The sequence below is a fragment of the Nerophis lumbriciformis genome, linkage group LG29, assembly GCF_033978685.3.
Source record: "Nerophis lumbriciformis linkage group LG29, RoL_Nlum_v2.1, whole genome shotgun sequence".
In the NCBI taxonomy this organism is placed as follows: domain Eukaryota; kingdom Metazoa; phylum Chordata; class Actinopteri; order Syngnathiformes; family Syngnathidae; genus Nerophis; species Nerophis lumbriciformis.
Window position 1 is genome coordinate 26,714,465 of NC_084576.2, and position 20,536 is coordinate 26,735,000.

General features: G+C 36.5%; 1 protein-coding gene across 4 annotated transcripts in view; it reads left to right on the forward strand.

The window, feature by feature from the left end:
- The window catches only part of LOC133572003 (transmembrane and coiled-coil domain protein 3-like), a 48,062-nt gene that overhangs the window by 26,013 nt on the left and 1,513 nt on the right, over positions 1–20,536 (forward strand). The window contains exons 2-5 of one of the 4 annotated variants that reach the window (XR_012048609.1): positions 14,575–15,536; positions 17,478–17,613; positions 17,694–18,903; positions 19,057–20,220. Coding sequence is in view for 1 of the 4 variants with exons in the window: in XM_061924605.2 (XP_061780589.1) it covers positions 14,575–15,536; positions 17,478–17,613; positions 17,694–17,999 (1,404 nt within the window). In the remaining 3 variants the exon portion in view is untranslated. Of the gene's footprint in view, positions 1–14,574; positions 15,537–17,477; positions 17,614–17,693; positions 20,221–20,536 lie in introns of those variants that run through there. The other 3 variants (XR_012048610.1, XR_012048611.1, XM_061924605.2) reach the window with 3 other exon arrangements.

Here is a 20,536-nt window from a genome sequence, read left to right on the forward strand (position 1 = left end):
GCCAAAAAGTGCAAAAACAATAATGTTCATGTTGGAGGAGTTGTGAATTAGATACACCTGCAGTCTGCAGGTGTACCTAATGTTGTGGCCCTGCAGTCATTCACAACTCCTCCAACACGAACATTACTGTTTTTGCACTTTTTGGCTTCTTATGAAATAACTTTTTTAAATAGATTCAATCTTGCACGTGGAAAGTTTAAGTGTGGGCTTTAGTTGATAAAACAATTCTACGGCGGGGGTGCAGGAGGCGGGGCTACTGGGGCCTCACATAGTGCGTCTTTTGCAGCAGTTTTATGATCGCTCAGCACAAGAAATACGTTACACACATACAGTTGTTGACAAAATACACTGTACATTATATACCTCAGCTAACTAAACTATGGAAATGTATAATATAGTTCATATAGCAATACGGTCTCACTGCACAGCAGGCCAGCAGTTAGCCGAGTCCGTCCATGTTGAGGCACTGAGTGACGTGCCTCAACTGGCTGCTGTTCACCGCACCGTCTCTTCTCGGTATTTGAACGGCAAATGTGAAAATTCAGCGATTTTGAATAAAAAATAATCTAAAACTGGTGAAGTTAAATGGAAAATAACTTTATAGTATAATCACTGCATACATATAACAATTTAATTAATTTTTTTTCTTTTTACATTTTTTTTCTTTCCATGATGGCAGGTGAGGCCCTGCCTCACCTGCCTCTAGTGACTGCACGTCACTGTATTAAACATATCATTAATATATACATTAAACCGTTTTGGCCCCAACACGGACCCTTGGGGGACACCACAAGCAATGCCAAGAGTATCAGATAAAAATTGACCCATTTTTACAAACTGTACCCTCCCTGTTAAATAACTTTTTAACCAGTCACCAGCCAGCCCCCTAATTCCATATCTTTCCATTTTATCTAGAAGAATTGAATGATTAATGGTATCAAAGGCTCTCTTTAGATCAGGGGTGTCAAACTCAAATACAGAGTGGGCAAAAATTTAAAACTGAACAAAGCCGCGGGCCAAGGTTGAACAAATGAACCTTTTAATAGGGACCCAAACAAGTTTTGCATTGAATATTGAACAAGCCATTATCGGACATCTCTAATCACAACATCTTCTTTTGTTTTTTGTAAATGTATATATTGTTTATAAGCTCAGTAAATACGTCCCTGGACGCATGAGGACTTTGAATATGACCAATGTATGATCCTGTAACTACTTGGTATCGGATTGATACCCACATTTGTGGTATCATCCAAAACTAATGTAAAGCATCCAAACAACAGAAGAATAAGTGATTATTACATTTTAACAGAAGTGTAGCTAGAACATGTTAAAATAGAAAATAAGCAGATATTAACAGTAAATGGCCTAGTGGTTAGAGTGTCCGCACAGAGATGGGTAGGTTGCGAGTTCAAACCCCGGCCGAGTCATACCAAAGACTATAAAAATGGGAGCCATTACCTCCCTGCTTGGCACTCAGCATCAAGGGTTGGAATTGGGGGTTAAATCACCAAAAATTATTCCCGGGCGCGGCCACCGCTGCTGCTCACTGCTCCCCTCACCTCCCAGGGGGGTGATCAAGGGTGATTGGTCAAATGCAGAGAATAATTTCGCCACACCTAGTGTGTGTGTGACAATCATTGGTACTTTAACTTTAAATGAACAAGTAGATTAATAATCAGTTTTTACAGTTTGTCCTTTACAATGTTGACAAAGTAATAGGTGTATAAATGACACAATATGTTACTACATATGTCAGCAAGACTAATTAGGAGCCTTTGTTTGTTTACTTACTACTAAAAGACAAGTTGTCTAGTATGTTCACTATTTTATTTAAGGACAAACTTGCAATAATAAACATATGTTTAATGTACCCTAAGAGTTTTCGTTAAAATAAAGCCAATAATGCCATTTTTGTGGTCCCCTTTATTTACAAAAGTACCAAAAAGTATCAACATTATTTTGGTAACAGTATGGGGACAACACTAGTTCAGTCCCTGTGCTCTGTATGTACACATTCACACATTACAATCTGTGTAGTGTTAATAAAACAGTTTTCTTCATAATAAGGTAAATATTATCTCCTTTTTTTTTTTTTTTAACTCAAATCCAAGACATTTACCAGTATTCTTCTTCTTTGTACTTTGTACACACTTGAAGTTTCAACAGTTTCTTAAAGTGGATCATGTTAGTACATTGTTTCACTTCTTTACTTAATCCATTCCGTAGTTTAATTCCACATACGGCTATGCTAAAAGTCTTTAGTGTTGTGCGTGCGTTTTTAAGAATTGTCTGCCAATTTATTAAAAAATAAAAAGATGAAAATGTACATAAGTATTCGCAGCCTTATGCTAAATACTTTGTTGATTCACCTTTTTGGCTGCAATTCCGGCCTCAAGTCTTATTTGAATAGGAGGCCACAAGCTTGGCATCATCACCAGGCCAGCATGGTGCTGGCAGGAACTGTGAGACCAGTCATGATAGAGGGAAAGATGAATGCAGCTGAGTACAGAGATATCCTGGATGAACGCTTTTCGTCCAACCTGATGGAGCTTTCTTTAGAGGTGCTGCAAAGAGGGTGAAACTGCCCACAGATAGGTGTGCCAAGCTTGGGGCTGTAATAATAATAATAATAATAATAATAATAATAATAATGAATTTTTGTTAAAATCTCAAAGTGCTACAAAGTATAAAAATAAAAATAGAAAGTTAGAATATATAATTAATTAAAATAGAAATAAAATCATGACACATACTAGATAAACACTAGATAAAACAGAAACAGATAAAAATAGAAATAAAAGCATGAAAGCACTGGATAAAAAACAGATAAACAATAGTTGCTGCCAAAGGTGCATCAACAAAGTATTGAGCAAAGGCTGTGAATACTTGTGTGATTTTTATAGTTTTAATACAAAAACAAAGTATTGAGCAAAGGCTGTGAATACTTGTGTGATTTTTATAGTTTTAATACATTTGCAAAACGTTAACAAAACATATTTTCACATTGTCATTATTGGGTATTGTCTGTAGAATTTTTGAGGAGAAAAATGAATTCATTCCATTTTGGAATAAGGCTGTAAGATAACAAAATGTTGAAAAAAGTGAAGCGGAGTGATTACTTCATTTGCAACGAATTTTGTCATCAATTTTTGCCAACAATGTTGACGAATTGTTGCACCCGGGAGCCATAGTGAACCTTTTTAGAATTGTTCAAACATGAGTGAGGATCTGCGAGCTAGAGAAGGTCTATACTGCACTTTAAATCTAACATCTATTAATTGCAATCCCATAAAAGATAGTTTTGTTAAAGCACCAACGGTGCTATTTGTAACGCTGCTGACGGTCATGTGTCAGTGTGTGGTCAGTAAGGGCCTTGATGTGTCTGGCACTTAGAAAAAAGGCCCAGCAAAACCTTAAAGGGGAACTGCACTTCTTTGGGGGGGAAATTGTGCCTATCGTTCACAATCATTATGAGAGACAATTTTTTTTAAATGTTTTAACGATTTTAAAGGTGATTAAAAAACACTTGAAAGATGCAGCTACCTTCATAACAATATGTAATATGTACAATATACACACTGCAAGTATATATATATAATGTAGTAACAGACACCTTCATAACAATATGTAATATGTACAATATACACACTGCAAGTGTATATATATATAACTTAGTAACAGACACCTTCATAACAATATGTAATATGTACAATATACACACTGCAAGTGTATATATATATAACTTAGTAACAGACACCTTCATAACAATATGTAATATGTACAATATACACACTGCAAGTATATATATGATGTAGTAATAGACACCTTCATAATATGTAATATGTACAATATACACTGCAAGTATATATGTATTTATATCATGTAGTAACAGACACCTTCATAACAATATGTAATATGTACAATATACACACTGCAAGTGTATCTATATAATTTAGTAACAGACACCTTCATAACAATATGTAATATGTACAATATACACACTGCAAGTATATATATATAATGTAGTAACAGACACCTTCATAACAATATGTTATATGTACAATATACACACTGCAAGTGTATATATATAATGTAGTAACAGACACCTTCATAACAATATGTAATATGTACAATATACACACTGCAAGTATATATATGATGTAGTAACAGACACCTTCATAACAATATGTAATTTGTACAATATACACACTGCAAGTATATTTATAATGTAGTAACAGACACCTTCATAACAATATGTAATATGTACAATATACACACTGCAAGTATATATATGATGTAGTAAAAGACACCTTCATAACGATATGTAATATGTACAATATACACACTGCAAGTATATATATGATGTAGTAACAGACACCTTCATAACAATATGTAATATGTACAATATACACACTGCAAGTATATATAAAATGTAGTAACAGACACCTTCATAACAATATGTAATATGTACAATATACACACTGCAAGTATATATAAAATGTAGTAACAGACACCTTCATAACAATATGTAATATGTACAATATACACACTGCAAGTATATATATATATAATGTAGTAACAGACACCTTTATAACAATATGTATAACTGCAAGTATTTATATATATATATATATATATATATATATATATATATATATATATATATATATATATATATATATATATATATATATACAATTAGTCAAGGTTTTCTGTGGTTTATCCTTTATGCAGGGCTCAATACCGGGATAGAGCGGAATATTTGTTAGGTCAGGAAAAAATTAAATCCCCTAACGAGCAGGGAAACCTTGTAAAGATATCTGTTACTACACATGTATGTGTGTGTGTATATATGTGTCGTAACAGATACCTTCATAACAATATGTAATATGTACAATATACACACTGCAAGTATATATATAATGTAGTAACAGACACCTTCATAACAATATGTAATATGTACAATATACACACTGCAAGTATATATATATATATATAATGTAGTAACAGACACCTTTATAACAATATGTATAACTGCAAGTATTTATATATATATATATATATATATATATATATATATATATATATATATATATATATATATATATATATATATATAAAATTAGTCAAGGTTTTCTGTGGTTTATCCTTTATGCAGTGCTCAATACCGGGATAGAGCGGAATATATGTTAGGTCAGGAAAAAATTAAATCCCCTAACGAGCAGGGAAACCTTGTAAAGATATCTGTTACTACACATGTATATGTGTGTGTATATATGTGTAGTAACAGATACCTTCATAACAATATGTAATATGTTTTATATACGCTGCAAGTATATATGTATTTATATAATGTAGTAACAGACACCTCCATAACAATATGTAATATGTACAATATACACACTGCAAGTATATATATATAATGTAGTAACAGACACCTTCATAACAATATGTAATATGTACAATATACACACTGTAAGTATATATATAATGTAGTAACAGACACTTCCATAACAATATGTAATATTTACAATATTTACCGTACTTTGATCATTTTAATCATTTCCAGGACCGATTTTTTTTCCGCATATTGATTTCTGTTTCCATAGGAACACGTCTGACTTCTGGCAACATGTGTGTTCCTACTTTCGGAATCAAACACGAGTGTTTACTAATCATGGCAGACTTGGTAACAGACAACAAAGGCGACTATTTATGGACAAATGAGGACTCACAACCTTATACTTTTGAAGCTGTGAGTGAGATGAACGTGATTTTGAGGCTATAAATAAGGAACTTGGAGACAAGCTATTTCGACATAAATGGAGTGCTTACCCAAAATCAACAGGAAACGTCCCCGGCCAGCTGGACCAGACGAACAACTGTCCATGGAGTGAGTCACTTTAATATTGATCATGATGAGTGTTATTACAACTACAGTACATACAAATTAGACGACCATTTTTGTTGGACTGGTGGTGCTGAGACCGTGCCCTCTAGTGACACCCGGACTAAGGAAGATGCATGCTGGACCCTTCCTTTAGTTCTCTCTGCTTCCTCTTTGACTTCATTCCTGTCTCAGACAGTTGACCAGATGAAATATTTCTGCTTTCACTTCCTCCATCTCTTTGTCCTGGTCAACTTAATTGACACACATGTGTACCGGCCAAGGGATCTCCCCAAGCGGCGTTGACATTATGGCTGACCTACATTCCATGTGTACGCTCTACTTGCTTCACACACATTTAATAATGGCCCTTATCTGAAATGTGTTCATTAGTGTGAGGGCTGTAAGCAAACAGGATGAGTTGTTATTTATAAATATAATTTTTTATTATTAGATATTTAATAATGGCTGTTATCTGAAATCCGGATCAGATATTATTTATTATTATTATTAGATACTTAATAATGGCCGTTATCTAAAATGTGGTCATTAGTGTGAGGGTTGTAAGCAAACTGGATCAGATATTTATTATTATTATATATTTAATAATGGCAGTTATCTGAAATCAGGATCAGATATTATTTATCATTATTTATTATTATTATTATTATTATTATTATTATTATTAGCTATTTAATAATGGCCGTTATCTGAAACGTGGTCATTAGTGTGAGGGTTGTAAGCAAATTGGATCAGATATTATTTATTATTATTTATTATTACATATTTGATAATGGCCGTTATCTGAAATCAGCATCAGATAATATATATAATTATTTATTATTATTATTATCGTTACATATTTAATAATGTCCGTTGCCTGAAATCAGGATCAGATATTTATCATTATTTATTTTTATTAGCTATTTAATAATGGCTGTTATCTGAAATGTGGTCATTAGTGTGAGGGTTGTAAGCAAACAGGATTAGAAATTATTTATTTTTATTAGATATTTAATAATGGCCGTTATCTAAAACGTGGTCATTAGTGTGAGGGTTGTGAGCAAACTGGATCAGATATTATTTATTATTATTATTTATTACTACATATTTAAAATTGGCCGTTATCTGAATTCAGGATCAGATATTATTTATTATTATTATTAGATATTTAATAATGGTCGTTATCTAAAATGTGGTCATTAAGTGTGAGGGTTGTAAGCAAACTGGATGAGATATTATTTATTATTATTAGATATTTAATAATGGCCGTTATCTAAAATGTGGTCATTAGTGTGAGGGTTGTAAGCAAACTGGATCAGATATTATTTATTATTATTAGATATTTAATAGTGGCTGTTATCTGAAATCCGGATCAGATATTATTTATTATTATTATTGGATATTTAATAATGGCCGTTATCTAAAATGTGGTCAATAGTGTGAGGGTTGTAAGCAAACTGGATGAGATATTATTTATTATTATTAGATATTTAATAGTGGCTGTTATCTGAAATCCGGATCAGATATTATTTATTATTATTATTAGATATTTAATATTGGCCGTTATCTGAAATGTGGTCATTAGTGTGAGTGTTGTAAGCAAACAGGATTAGATACTATTTATTATTATTGGATATTTAATAATGGCCGTTATCTGAAATCAGGATCAGATATTGTTCATCTATTTATTATTATTACATATTTAATAATAATCTGAAATCAGGATCAGATATTATTTATCATTATTTATTATTATTAGCTATTTAATAATGGCTGTTATCTGAAATGTGGTCATTAGTGTGAGGGTTGTAAGAAAACGGGATTAGAAATTATTTATTATTATTAGATATTTAATATTGGCCGTTATCTGAAATGTGGTCATTAGTGTGAGGGTTGTAAGCAAACAGGATTAGAAATTATTTATTATTATTATTAGATATTTAATAATGGCTGTTATCTGAAATGTGGTCATTAGTGTGAGGGTTGTAAGCAAACAGGATTAGAAATTATTTATTATTATCAGATATTTAATAATGGCTGTTATCTGAAATGTGGTCATTAGTGTGAGGGTTGTGAGCAAACTGGATCAGATATTTTTTTTAATTATTATTTATGATTACATATTTAAAATTGGCTGTTATCTGAAATCAGGATCAGATATTATTTATTATTATTATTTAAATATTTAATAATGGCCATTATCTAAAATGTGGTCATTAGTGTGAGGGTTGTAAGCAACTGGATGACATATCATTTATTATTATTAGATATTTAATAATGGCCGTTATCTAAAATGTGGTCATTAGTGTGAGGGTTGTAAGCAAACTGGATGAGATATTATTTATTATTATTAGATATTTAATAATGGCCGTTATCTAAAATGTGGTCATTAGTGTGAGGGTTGTAAGCAAACTGGATGAGATATTATTATTATTAGATATTTAATAGTGGCTGTTATCTGAAATCCGGATCAGATATTATTTATTATTATTATTAGATATTTAATAATGGCCGTTATCTAAAATGTGGTCATTAGTATGAGGGTTGTAAGCAAACTGGATGAGATATTATTTATTATTATTAGATATTTAATAATGGCTGTTATCTAAAATGTGGTCATTAGTGTGAGGGTTGTAAGCAAACTGGATGAAATATTATTTATTATTATTACATATTTAATAGTGGCTCTTATCTGAAATCTGCATCAGATATTATTTATTATTATTATTAGATATTTAATAATGGCCGTTATCTGAAATGTGGTCATTAGTGTGAGGGTTGTAAGCAAACAGGATTAGATACTATTTATTATTATTGGATATTTAATAATGGCCGTTATCTGAAATCAGGATCAGATATTGTTCATCTATTTATTATTATTACATATTTAATAATAATCTGAAATCAGGATCAGATATTATTTATCATTATTTATTATTATTAGCTATTTAATAATGGCTGTTATCTGAAATGTGGTCATTAGTGTGAGGGTTGTAAGAAAACGGGATTAGAAATTATTTATTATTATTATTAGATATTTAATATTGGCCGTTATCTGAAATGTGGTCATTAGTGTGAGTGTTGTAAGCAAACAGGATTAGAAATTATTTATTATTATTATTAGATATTTAGTAATGGCTGTTATCTGAAATGTGGTCATTAGTGTGAGGGTTGTAAGCAAACAGGATTAGAAATTATTTATTATTATTAGATATTTAATAATGGCCGTTATCTGAAACGTGGTCATTAGTGTGGGGGTTGTGAGCAAACTGGATCAGATATTATTTATTATTACATATTTAATAATGGCGGTTATCTGAAATCAGGATCAGATATTATTCATCATTATTTATTATTATTACATATTTAATAATGGCCGTTATCTGAAATCAGGATCAGATATTATTCATCATTATTTACTATTATTAGCTATTTAATAATGGCTGTTATCTGAAATGTGGTCATTAGTGTGAGGGTTGTAAGCAAACAGGATTAGAAATGATTTATTATTATTAGATATTTAATAATGGCCGTTATCTGAAACGTGGTCATTAGTGTCAGGGTTGTGAGCAAACCGGATCAGATATTATTATTATTTATTATTACATATTTAAAATTGGCTGTTATCTGAAATCAGGATCAGATATTATTTATTATTATTATTAGATATTTAATAATGGCCGTTATATAAAATGTGGTCATTAGTGTGAGGGTTGTAAGCAAACTGGATGAGATATTATTTATTATTATTAGATATTTAATAGTGGCTGTTATCTGAAATCCGGATCAGATATTATTTATTATTATTATTAGATATTTAATAATGGCCGTTATCTAAAATGTGGTCATTAGTGTGAGGGTTGTAAGCAAACTGGATGAGATATTATTTATTATTATTAGATATTTAATAATGGCTGTTATCTAAAATGTGGTCATTAGTGTGAGGGTTGTAAGCAAACTGGATGAGATATTATTTATTATTATTAGATATTTAATAATGGCTGTTATCTAAAATGTGGTCATTAGTGTGAGGGTTGTAAGCAAACTGGATGAAATATTATTTATTATTATTACATATTTAATAGTGGCTGTTATCTGAAATCTGCATCAGATATTATTTATTATTATTATTAGATATTTAATAATGGCCGTTATCTGAAATGTGGTCATTAGTGTGAGGGTTGTAAGCAAACAGGATTAGATACTATTTATTATTATTGGATATTTAATAATGGCCGTTATCTGAAATCAGGATCAGATATTGTTCATCTATTTATTATTATTACATATTTAATAATAATCTGAAATCAGGATCAGATATTATTTATCATTATTTATTATTATTAGCTATTTAATAATGGCTGTTATCTGAAATGTGGTCATTAGTGTGAGGGTTGTAAGAAAACAGGATTAGAAATTATTTATTATTATTATTAGATATTTAATATTGGCCATTATCTGAAATGTGGTCATTAGTGTGAGGGTTGTAAGCAAACAGGATTAGAAATTATTTATTATTATTAGATATTTAATTATGGCCGTTATCTGAAACGTGGTCATTAGTGTGAGGGTTGTGAGCAAACTGGATCAGATGTTTTTTTTTAATTATTATTTATTATTACATATTTAAAATTGGCTGTTATCTGAAATCAGGATCAGATATTATTTATTATTATTATTAGATATTTAATAATGGCCGTTATCTAAAATGTGGTCATTAGTGTGAGGGTTGTAAGCAAACTGGATCAGATATTATTTATTATTATTAGATATTTAATAGTGGCTGTTATCTGAAATCCGGATCAGATATTATTTATTATTATTTATTATTATTATTTGATATTTAAAATGTCCGTTATCTAAAATGTGGTCATTAGTGTGAGGGTTGTAAGCAGACTTTCTATTGACTCAAAGAAATCAAGTGCCGTCTTTTGTGTTGCAAGTAGTAGTTTCTGCAATCCACAGCGTGCACTCTGACCATAGGGCGGAGTGCGTGGATCACCCCTAATATCGATCGCACAGATACCAGAGGTAGTATCAGTACCGGATTGATACTTGCATGATCAAAATGTCTATTTTCTACTTGTTTTGTTGTGTTTCCATGATTGTTTACAAAGTACTGTCTTAGACAAAAATCCAAAGAATTTGAATATTTTAATAATCGAGTTGTGTTGATTAGTTTGTTCGATGAATCGAGTAATCGTATAAAACACACTTCTCTATCCTCAATACGTATTTTAGGGACGACGGTTGGAATAAAGATTTTTCTGCTTGCCATAACCTTCGTTCTTCTTTCCGATAAATGCACATCATCAGCATTGATATTGCACTTTAAACATCATTACCCATTTATTATTGACTTATTTTGCACAAGACGGAGACAACAACAACAACAGAACAGCATCAGCAAATAGGATATGTACAAATATGAGTAGTACCTGGTATCACCCTAGATTGTACCTGGTATCACCCTAGATAAACTTGATATGAACATGTTAGTACCTGGTATCACCCTAGATAAACTTGATATGAACATGTTAGTACCTGGTATCACCCTAGATAAACTTGATATTAACATGTTGGTACCTGGTATCACCCTAGATAAACTTGATATGAACATGTTAGTACCTGGTATCACCCTAGATAAACTTGATATGAACATGTTAGTACCTGGTATCACCCTAGCTAAACTCAATATTAACATGTTAGAACCTGGTATCACTCTAGCTTAACTTGATATTAACATGTTAGTACCTGTATCACCCTAGCTAAAGTTGATATCAACATGTTAGCACATAGTCTCACCCTAGCTAAACGTAATATCAACATGTATGCGACTGGTATCACCCTAGCTGAACTTGATATCAACATGTATGCAACTGGTATCACCCTAGCCGAACTTGATATCAACATGTTAGTAACTGGTAGCACCCGAGCTAAACTTGATATTAACATGTTAGAACCTGGTATCACACTAGCTAAACTTGATATCAACATGTTAGTACCTGGTATCACCCTAGCTAAACTTGATATCAACATTTATGCAACTGGTATCACCCTAGCTGAACTTGATATCAACATGTTAGTAACTGGTAGCACCCTAGCTAAACTTGATATTAACATGTTAGAACCTGGAATCACACTAGCTAAACTTGATATCAACATGTATGCAACTGGTATCACCCAAGAGGAACTTGATATCAACATGATAGTAACTGGTAGCAACCTAGCTAAACTTGATATCAACATGTACGCAACTGGTATCACCCAAGATGAACTTGATATCAACATGATAGTAACTGGTATCACCCTAGCTAAACTTGATATCAACATGTTGGTACATGGTATCACCCTAGCTAAACTTGATATGAACATGTTAGCACCTGATATCACCCTAGCTAAACTTGATATCAACATGTTTGCACCTAGTATCACCCTAGCTAAACTTAATATCAACATGTATGCAACTGGTATCACCCTAACTAAACTTGGTATCAACATGTATGCAACCGGTATCACCCTAACTAAACTTGATATCAACATGTTAGTAACTGGTAGCACCCTAGCTAAATTTGATATTAAAGTACCTGGTATCACCCTAGCTAAACTTAATATCAACATGCATGCAACTGGTATCACCCTAACTAAACTTGATATCAACATGTTAGCACATGGTATCACCCTAGCTAAACTAGATATCAACATGTTAGCACCTGGTATCACCCTAGCTAAACTTGATATCAACATGTTAGTACATGGTATCAGTCTAGCTAGACTTGATATCAACATGTTAGTACATGGTATCATTCTAGCTAAACTTGATATCAACATGTTAGTACATGGTATCAGTCTAGCTAAACTTGATATCAACATATTAGTAACTGGTAGCACCCTAGCTAAATTTGATATTAACTTGTATGCAACTGGTATCACCCTAACTAAACTTGACATCAACATGCATGCAACTGGTATCACCCTAACTAAACTTGATATCAACATGTTTGCACATGGTATCACCCTAGCTAAACTAGATATCAACATGTTAGCACCTGGTATCACCCTAGCTAAACTTGATATCAACATGTTAGTACATGGTATCATTCTAGCTAAACTTGATATTAACATGCTAGAACCTGGTATCACTCTAGCTAAACTTGATATTAACATGTTAGTACATGGTATCAGTCTAGCTAAACTTGATATCAACATGTTAGCACCTAGTATCACTCTAGCTAAACTTGATATCAACATGTTAGTACCTGGTATCACTCTAGCTAAACCTGATATTAACATGTATGCAACTGGTATCACCGTAACTAAACTTGATATCAACATGTTAGCACATGGTATCAGTCTAGCTAAACTTGATATCAACATGTTGGTACATGGTATCAGTCTAGCTAAACTTGATATTAACATGTTGATACCTGGTATCACCCTAGCTAAACTTGATATCAACATGTTAGTAACTGGTAGCAACCTAGCTAAACTTGATATCAACATGTTAGCACCTGGTATCACCCTAGCTAAACTTGATATCAACATGTTAGTAACTGGTAGCAACCTAGCTAAACTTGATATCAACATGTATGCAACTGGTATCACTCTCGCTAAACTTGATATCAACATGTTAGTACATGATATCAGTCTAGCTAAACTTGATATCAACATGTTAGTACATGCTATCAGTCCAACTAAACTTGATATCAACATGCTAGTACATGGTATCAGTCCAACTAAACTTGATATCAACATGCTAGTACATGGTATCAGTCTAGCTAAACTTGATATCAACATGTTAGCACCTGGTATCAGTCTACCTAGACTTGATATCAACATGTTAGTACATGGTATCAGTCCAGCTAAACTTGATATCAACATGTTAGCACCTGGTATCACCCTAGCTAAACTTGATATCAACATGTTAGTACATGGTATCACCCTAGCTAAACTTGATATCAACATGTCAGTACATGGTATCAGTCTAGCTAAACTTGATATCAACATGTTAGCACCTGGTATCACTCTAGCTAAACTTGATATCAACATGTTAGTACATGGTATCAGTCTAGCTAAACTTGATATCAACATGTTAGCACCTGGTATCACTCTAGCTAAACTTGATATCAACATGTTAGTACATGATATCAGTCTAGCTAAACTTGATATCAACATGTTAGTACATGCTATCAGTCCAACTAAACTTGATATCAACATGCTAGTACATGGTATCAGTCCAACTAAACTTGATATCAACATGCTAGTACATGGTATCAGTCTACCTAGACTTGATATCAACATGTTAGTACATGGTATCAGTCCAGCTAAACTTGATATCAACATGTTAGCACCTGGTATCACCCTAGCTAAACTTGATATCAACATGTTAGTACATGGTATCACCCTAGCTAAACTTGATATCAACATGTCAGTACATGGTATCAGTCTAGCTAAACTTGATATCAACATGTTAGCACCTGGTATCACTCTAGCTAAACTTGATATCAACATGTTAGTACATGGTATCAGTCTAGCTAAACTTGATATCAACATGTTAGCACCTGGTATCACTCTAGCTAGACTTGATATCACCATGTTAGTAGCTGGTATCAACTAACCACTGGAGTTATTGAGTTGTAACATGCGAGTGTCTGACGTGATGTGGTTCCTCCACCATGCAGGACCGCAGCGCCGACGGGTCTTTCCCCAGCCCCCCCGCCTCCATGCGCCGGGGACTGTCGGAGAACAACCTGGACCTGGACCTGAGCGACGGCGCGCCCTCGTCCTCCTCCGGGCCCCCGGAGTTCCAGCGGAGCCGCTCCTGCGTGGACAGCCTCCAGCAGAAGATCCTGAAGGTGACGGAGCAGCTGAAGATCGAGAAGACGGCGCAGGACGAGAACCTGGTGGAGTACCTGAAGCTGATGAACAGCGCCGACAAGCTGCAGGTGGGCCGCATCAAGCAGGTGTTCGAGAAGAAGAACCAGAAGTCGGCGCAGAACATCGCCCAGATGCAGAAGAAGCTGGAGCAGTACTACCGCAAGATGAGGGACAGCGAGGTCCACCTCAACCCCTCGCCGCCCAAGCACAGCACCATACCCAGGGAGTCTCGCCGGGAGCTGCTGAGGGACATGACGGGCAGCGGGCGCCACCCCACCATGGACAAGATCAAGACCATCGGACCCGGCGTCTCTCTCTCGCCGCCGTTCTTCTTCAGCAAACCCCGGGAGTTCGCCAACCTCATCAGGAACAAGTTCGGCAGCGCCGACAACATCGCCCACCTCAAGACCTCCATGGACGCCTCCCCGCCGCTGCCCGCCGAGACGGCGGGAGGGAAGGGCCTGAGCAGCAGCACCTCGCTGGTGGGCAAGTCCAAGTACCCCAGCGACGACGAGTGCTCCCTGGTCAGCGCCTCCAACTCGGCGGACAGCAACGGGCTCTCGGCGGGGATGCGGGGCCCCGGACCTTGCCCGGGCCAGCAGGCGGTGCCGGGCGAGACCCACAACAGGCTGGTGCTGGGCCTGGAGGAGGCCAGGGAGATTAAGGAGGCGCAGAACCAGCTGGAGGAGGACATGGAGGAGGTCAAAGCCCAGTTCAAGAGGGATTATGGAGTCGTTAACCGAGCGCTGCAGGAGGAGCGATACAGGTTGGTGGTCCAGATCAGGGGTCCTCAACCTGCTCCAGGCCAGGGACCCCTACTCAAATTGCGTTTGAACTAGGGATGTCCGATAATATCGGACTGCCGATATTATCGGCCGATAAATGCTTTAAAATGTAATATCGGAAATTATCGGTATCTGTTTCAAAAAGTAAAATGTATGACTTTTTAACGGACGTAGGGAGAAGTACAGAGCGCCAATAAACCTTTGCTTGCCGGCCCAATCACATAAGATCTACGGCTTTTCACACACACAAGTGAATGCAAGGCATACTTAGTCAACAGCCATACAGGTCACACTGAGGGTGGCCGTATAAACTTTAACACTGTTACAAATAAGCGCCACACTGTGAACCCACACCAAACAAGAATGACAAAACACATTTCGGGAGAACACCCGCACCGTAACACAACATAAACACAACAGAACAAATACCCAGAATCCCATGCAGCACTAACTCTACCGGGATGCTACAATATACAACCCCCGCTACCCCCCCCCCCCCCCCCCCTCCCCAACCCCGCCCACAACAAATGCGTGAACAAATTGTCCCAACAGTTTAAGAACAACATTTCTCAACCAGCTATTGCAAGGAATTTAGGGATTTCACCATCTACCGTCCGTAATATCATCAAAAGGGTTCAGAGAATCTGGAGAAATCACTGCACGTAACATTGAATGCCCGTGACCTTCGATCCCTCAGGCGGTACAGCATCAAAAAGCGACATCAGTGTGTAAAGGATATCACCACATGGGCTGGGGAACACTTCAGAAAACCACTGTCAGTAACTTAGGGGACAGCGTGGCGCGGTTGGGAGAGTGGCTGTGCCAGCAACCTGATGGTTCCTGCTTCAATTCCCACCTACTACCAACCTCGTCACATCTGTTGTGTCCTTGAGCAAGACACTTCACCCTTGCTCCTGATGGGTCGCGGTTAGGGCCTGTTTGTGTGTGTGTGTGAGAATGTGGAAATAGTGTCAAAGCGCTTTGAGTACCTTGAAGGTAGAAAAGTGCTATACAAGTATACCCCATTTACATTTACATTTACGGTTGGTCGCTACATCTGTAAGTGCAAGTTAAAACTCTACTATGCAAAGCGGAAGTCATTTATCAACAACACCCAGAAACGCCGCCGACTTCGCTGGGCCCGAGCTCATCTAAGATGGACTGATGCAAAGTAGAAAAGTGTTCTGTGGTCTGACGAGTCCACATTTCAAATTGTTTTTGGAAACTGTGGACGTCAAGTTCTCCGGAACAAAGAGGAAAAGAACCATCCGGATTATTATAGGGGCAAAAAAAAAAGCCAGCATCTGTGATGGTATGGAGGTGTATTAGTGCCCAAGACATGGGTAACTTACACATCTGTGGAGGCACCATTAATGCTGAAAGGTACATACAGGTTTTGGAGCAACAAAAGTTGCCTTCCAAGCAACGTTATCGGGGACGCCCCTGCTTATTTCAGCAAGACGATGCCAAGACACGTGTTACAACATTCTGGCTTCCTAGTAAAAGAGTGCGAGTACTAGACTGGCCTGCCTTTAGTCCAGGTCTGTCTGGACAATTGAATATGAGTTGAAAAGTATTTGCTAATTTTTTGTATTCTGTTTTTCCAAAGACATGCACCTGGGGATAGGTTGATTGGCAACACTAAAAATGGTCCCTAGTGTGTGGATGTGAGTGTGAATGTTGTCTGTCTATCTGTGTTGGCCCTGCGATGAGGTGGCGACTTGTCCAGGGTGTACCCCGCCTTCCGCCCGATTGTAGCTGAGATAGGCTCCAGCGCCCCCCGCGACCCCGAAGGGAATAAGCGGTAGAAAATGGATGGATGGATGGATGGATGTTTTTTATTTACTATTTACACAACATGACAACTTCACTGGTTTTGGGGTTTGTAGATGTGTTGCGTGATTAAAAAGGTGGTGTTTCAGGTACGAGCGCCTGGAGGACCAACTGAACGACCTGACCGAGCTCCACCAGCACGAGATGGCCGACCTGAAGCAAGAGCTGGCCAGCATCGAGGAGAGGGTGGCCTACCAGGCCCTGGAGAGAGCCCGCGACATCCAGGTAGACCACGGAGACGTCCCACGGTCCTTTAAAAAAAAAAAAAAAAACGCGCTCCAAATCCCTCCCCGCCTGATCCGCAGGAAGCTCTGGAGTCGTGTCAGACGCGCGTGTCCAAGCTGGAGCTGCAGCAGCAGCACCAGCAGCAGACGGTGCAGCTGGAGAGCGGCGACGCCCGGGTGCTGCTGGGGCGGAGCATCAACATCATGCTGGCCTTCGTCACCGTCATCCTGGTCTGCGTCTCCACCGCCGCCAAGTTCGCCGCCCCGCTGATGAGGAGCCGGCACCACGTGGTCGCCACCGTCCTGGGGGTCTTCTTCCTGACCGTGTTCTGGAAGAACTGGGACCGTTTACAGTACGCCATAGACAAGGTGCTGGTGCCCGGCTGAGGCCTGGAGGTGGACGCTGTGAGGTGATTGGTTGTACAATTGTCTTACATCCTTCTTCTTCTTCTTCCTAAACCGTGATTCTACTTTCCTGTCCTTAACTTCCACCGTTACTTTCATACATTACATCATGGACGCCCCTGCTTATTTCTACCAGCTCAAGAAGGTCGAGTTCCACCCAAAAATTGGCAAGAGCTCTGAAGGAAATGTTTCACGTGAAATACACGAAACGGGAAGTCGCCGGCTGAAACGTACCTTCAAGACTTGAAACGGCGAGCTCGTTTGCGGTTCTTGCAGCTGAAGTAACACTGTTTTGCACGCCGTTGCGACGCTTTGCGAGGCACACGCGAACAATCGACTGCCGCACCCGCCGGAAAGTGCTGCTTTTTAAAAATAATGTCGGCTAAAACTCGGAAGACGCTAAGAAACGCCCGTTTGCTTGTGTATTATTTGTAGTTTATTTTAGATACACTTCACCAGGTAGACGTGAACAATCGAACACAACACCCCCCTAAAAGGTATTTTAAAGACTTGAAACGGAAATATTAAGTTGTTTCTTATTTAAAGTTCACTATTTTACTTACACACCTGTTTCTTCACTAGGTAGACGTGAACAATCAAACACAACACCCCCCTAAAAGGTATTTTAAAGACTTGAAACGGAAATATTAAGTTGTTTCTTACTTAAAGTTCACTATTTTACTTACACACCTGTTTCTTCACTAGGTAGACGTGAACAATCAAACACAACACCCCCCTAAAAGGTATTTTAAAGACTTGAAACGGAAATATTAAGTTGTTTCTTATTTAAAGTTCACTATTTTACATGCACACCTGTTTTTTTTACTAGGTAGACGTGAACAGTCAAATGCTGTACCCCCCCAAAAGTGCTGCTTTTCAAAGAAAGGTCAGCTAAAATGTATTTTAAAGATTTTAAACGGGGAGTTTCAGTTTTTTCTTATTTAAAGTTCACTATTTTACATGCACATCTGTTTCTTTACTAGGTAGACGTGAACAGTCGAATGCTGCACCCCCCAAAAGTGCTGCTTTTCAAAGAAAGGGCGGCTAAAATTATTTTAAAGATTTGAAACGGGGAGATTAAATTTTTCTTACTTAAAGTTAACTATTTTACTTACACACCTGTTACTTCACTAGGTAGACGTGAACAATCGAACACAACAACCCCCTAAAAGGTATTTTAAAGACTTTAAACGGAAATATTACGTTTTTTCTTATTTAAAGTTCACTATTTTACATGCACACCTGTTTCTTTACTAGGTAGACGTGAACAGTCAAATGCTGTACCCCCCCCAAAAGTGCTGCTTTTCAAAAAGAAGGTCGGCTAAAATGTATTTTAAAGACGTGAAACAGGGAGATTCAGTTTTTCTTACTTAAAGTTCACTATTTTACATCCACACCTGTTTCTTCACTAGGTAGACGTGAACAGTCAAATGCTGTACCCCCCCCCCCCAAAAGTGCTGCTTTTCAAAGAAAGGTCGGCTAAAATGTATTTTAAAGATTTTAAACGGGGAGTTTCAGTTTCTTCTTATTTAAAGTTCACTATTTTACTTACACACCTGTTTCTACTTACACACCTGTTACTTCACTAGGTACACGTGAACAATCGAACACAACAACCCCCTAAAAGGTATTTTAAAGACTTGAAACGGAAATATTACGTTTTTTCTTATTTAAAGTTCACTATTTTACATGCACACCTGTTTCTTTACTAGGTAGACGTGAACAGTCAAATGCTGTACACCCCAAAAGTGCTGCTTTTCAAAAAAAAGGTCGGCTAAAATGTATTTTAAAGACGTGAAACAGGGAGATTCAGTTTTTCTTACTTAAAGTTCACTATTTTACATCCACACCTGTTTCTTCACTAGGTAGACGTGAACAATCGAATGTTGCACCTCTCCAAAAGTGCTGCTTTTCAAAGAAAGGTCGGCTAAAATTATTTTAAAGATTTTAAATGGGGAGTTTCAGTTTTTTCTTATTTAAAGTTCACTATTTTACTTACACACCTGTTACTTCACTAGGTAGACGTGAACAGTCAAATGCTGTACCCCCCCAAAAGTGCTGCTTTTCAAAGAAAGGTCGACTAAAATGTATTTTAAAGATTTTAAACGGGGAGTTTCAGTTTTTTCTTATTTAAAGTTCACTATTTTACTTACACACCTGTTTCTTCACTATGCACACGTGAACAATTGAACACAACACCCCCCTAAAAGGGCTAAAATGTATTTTAAAGACTTTGAACAGAAAGATTCAGTTTTTTCTTAGTTAAAGTTCACTATTTTACTTACACACCTGTTTCTTCACTAGGTAGACGTGAACAGTCGAATGCTGTACCCCCCAAAAGTGCTGCTTTTCAAAGAAAGGGCGGCTAAAATTATTTTAAAGATTTGAAACGGGGAGATTCAGTTTTTCTTACTTAAAGTTCACTATTTTACTTACACACCTGTTACTTCACTAGGCACACGTGAACAATTGAACACAACACCCCCTAAAAGGGCTAAAATGTATTTTAAAGACTTTGA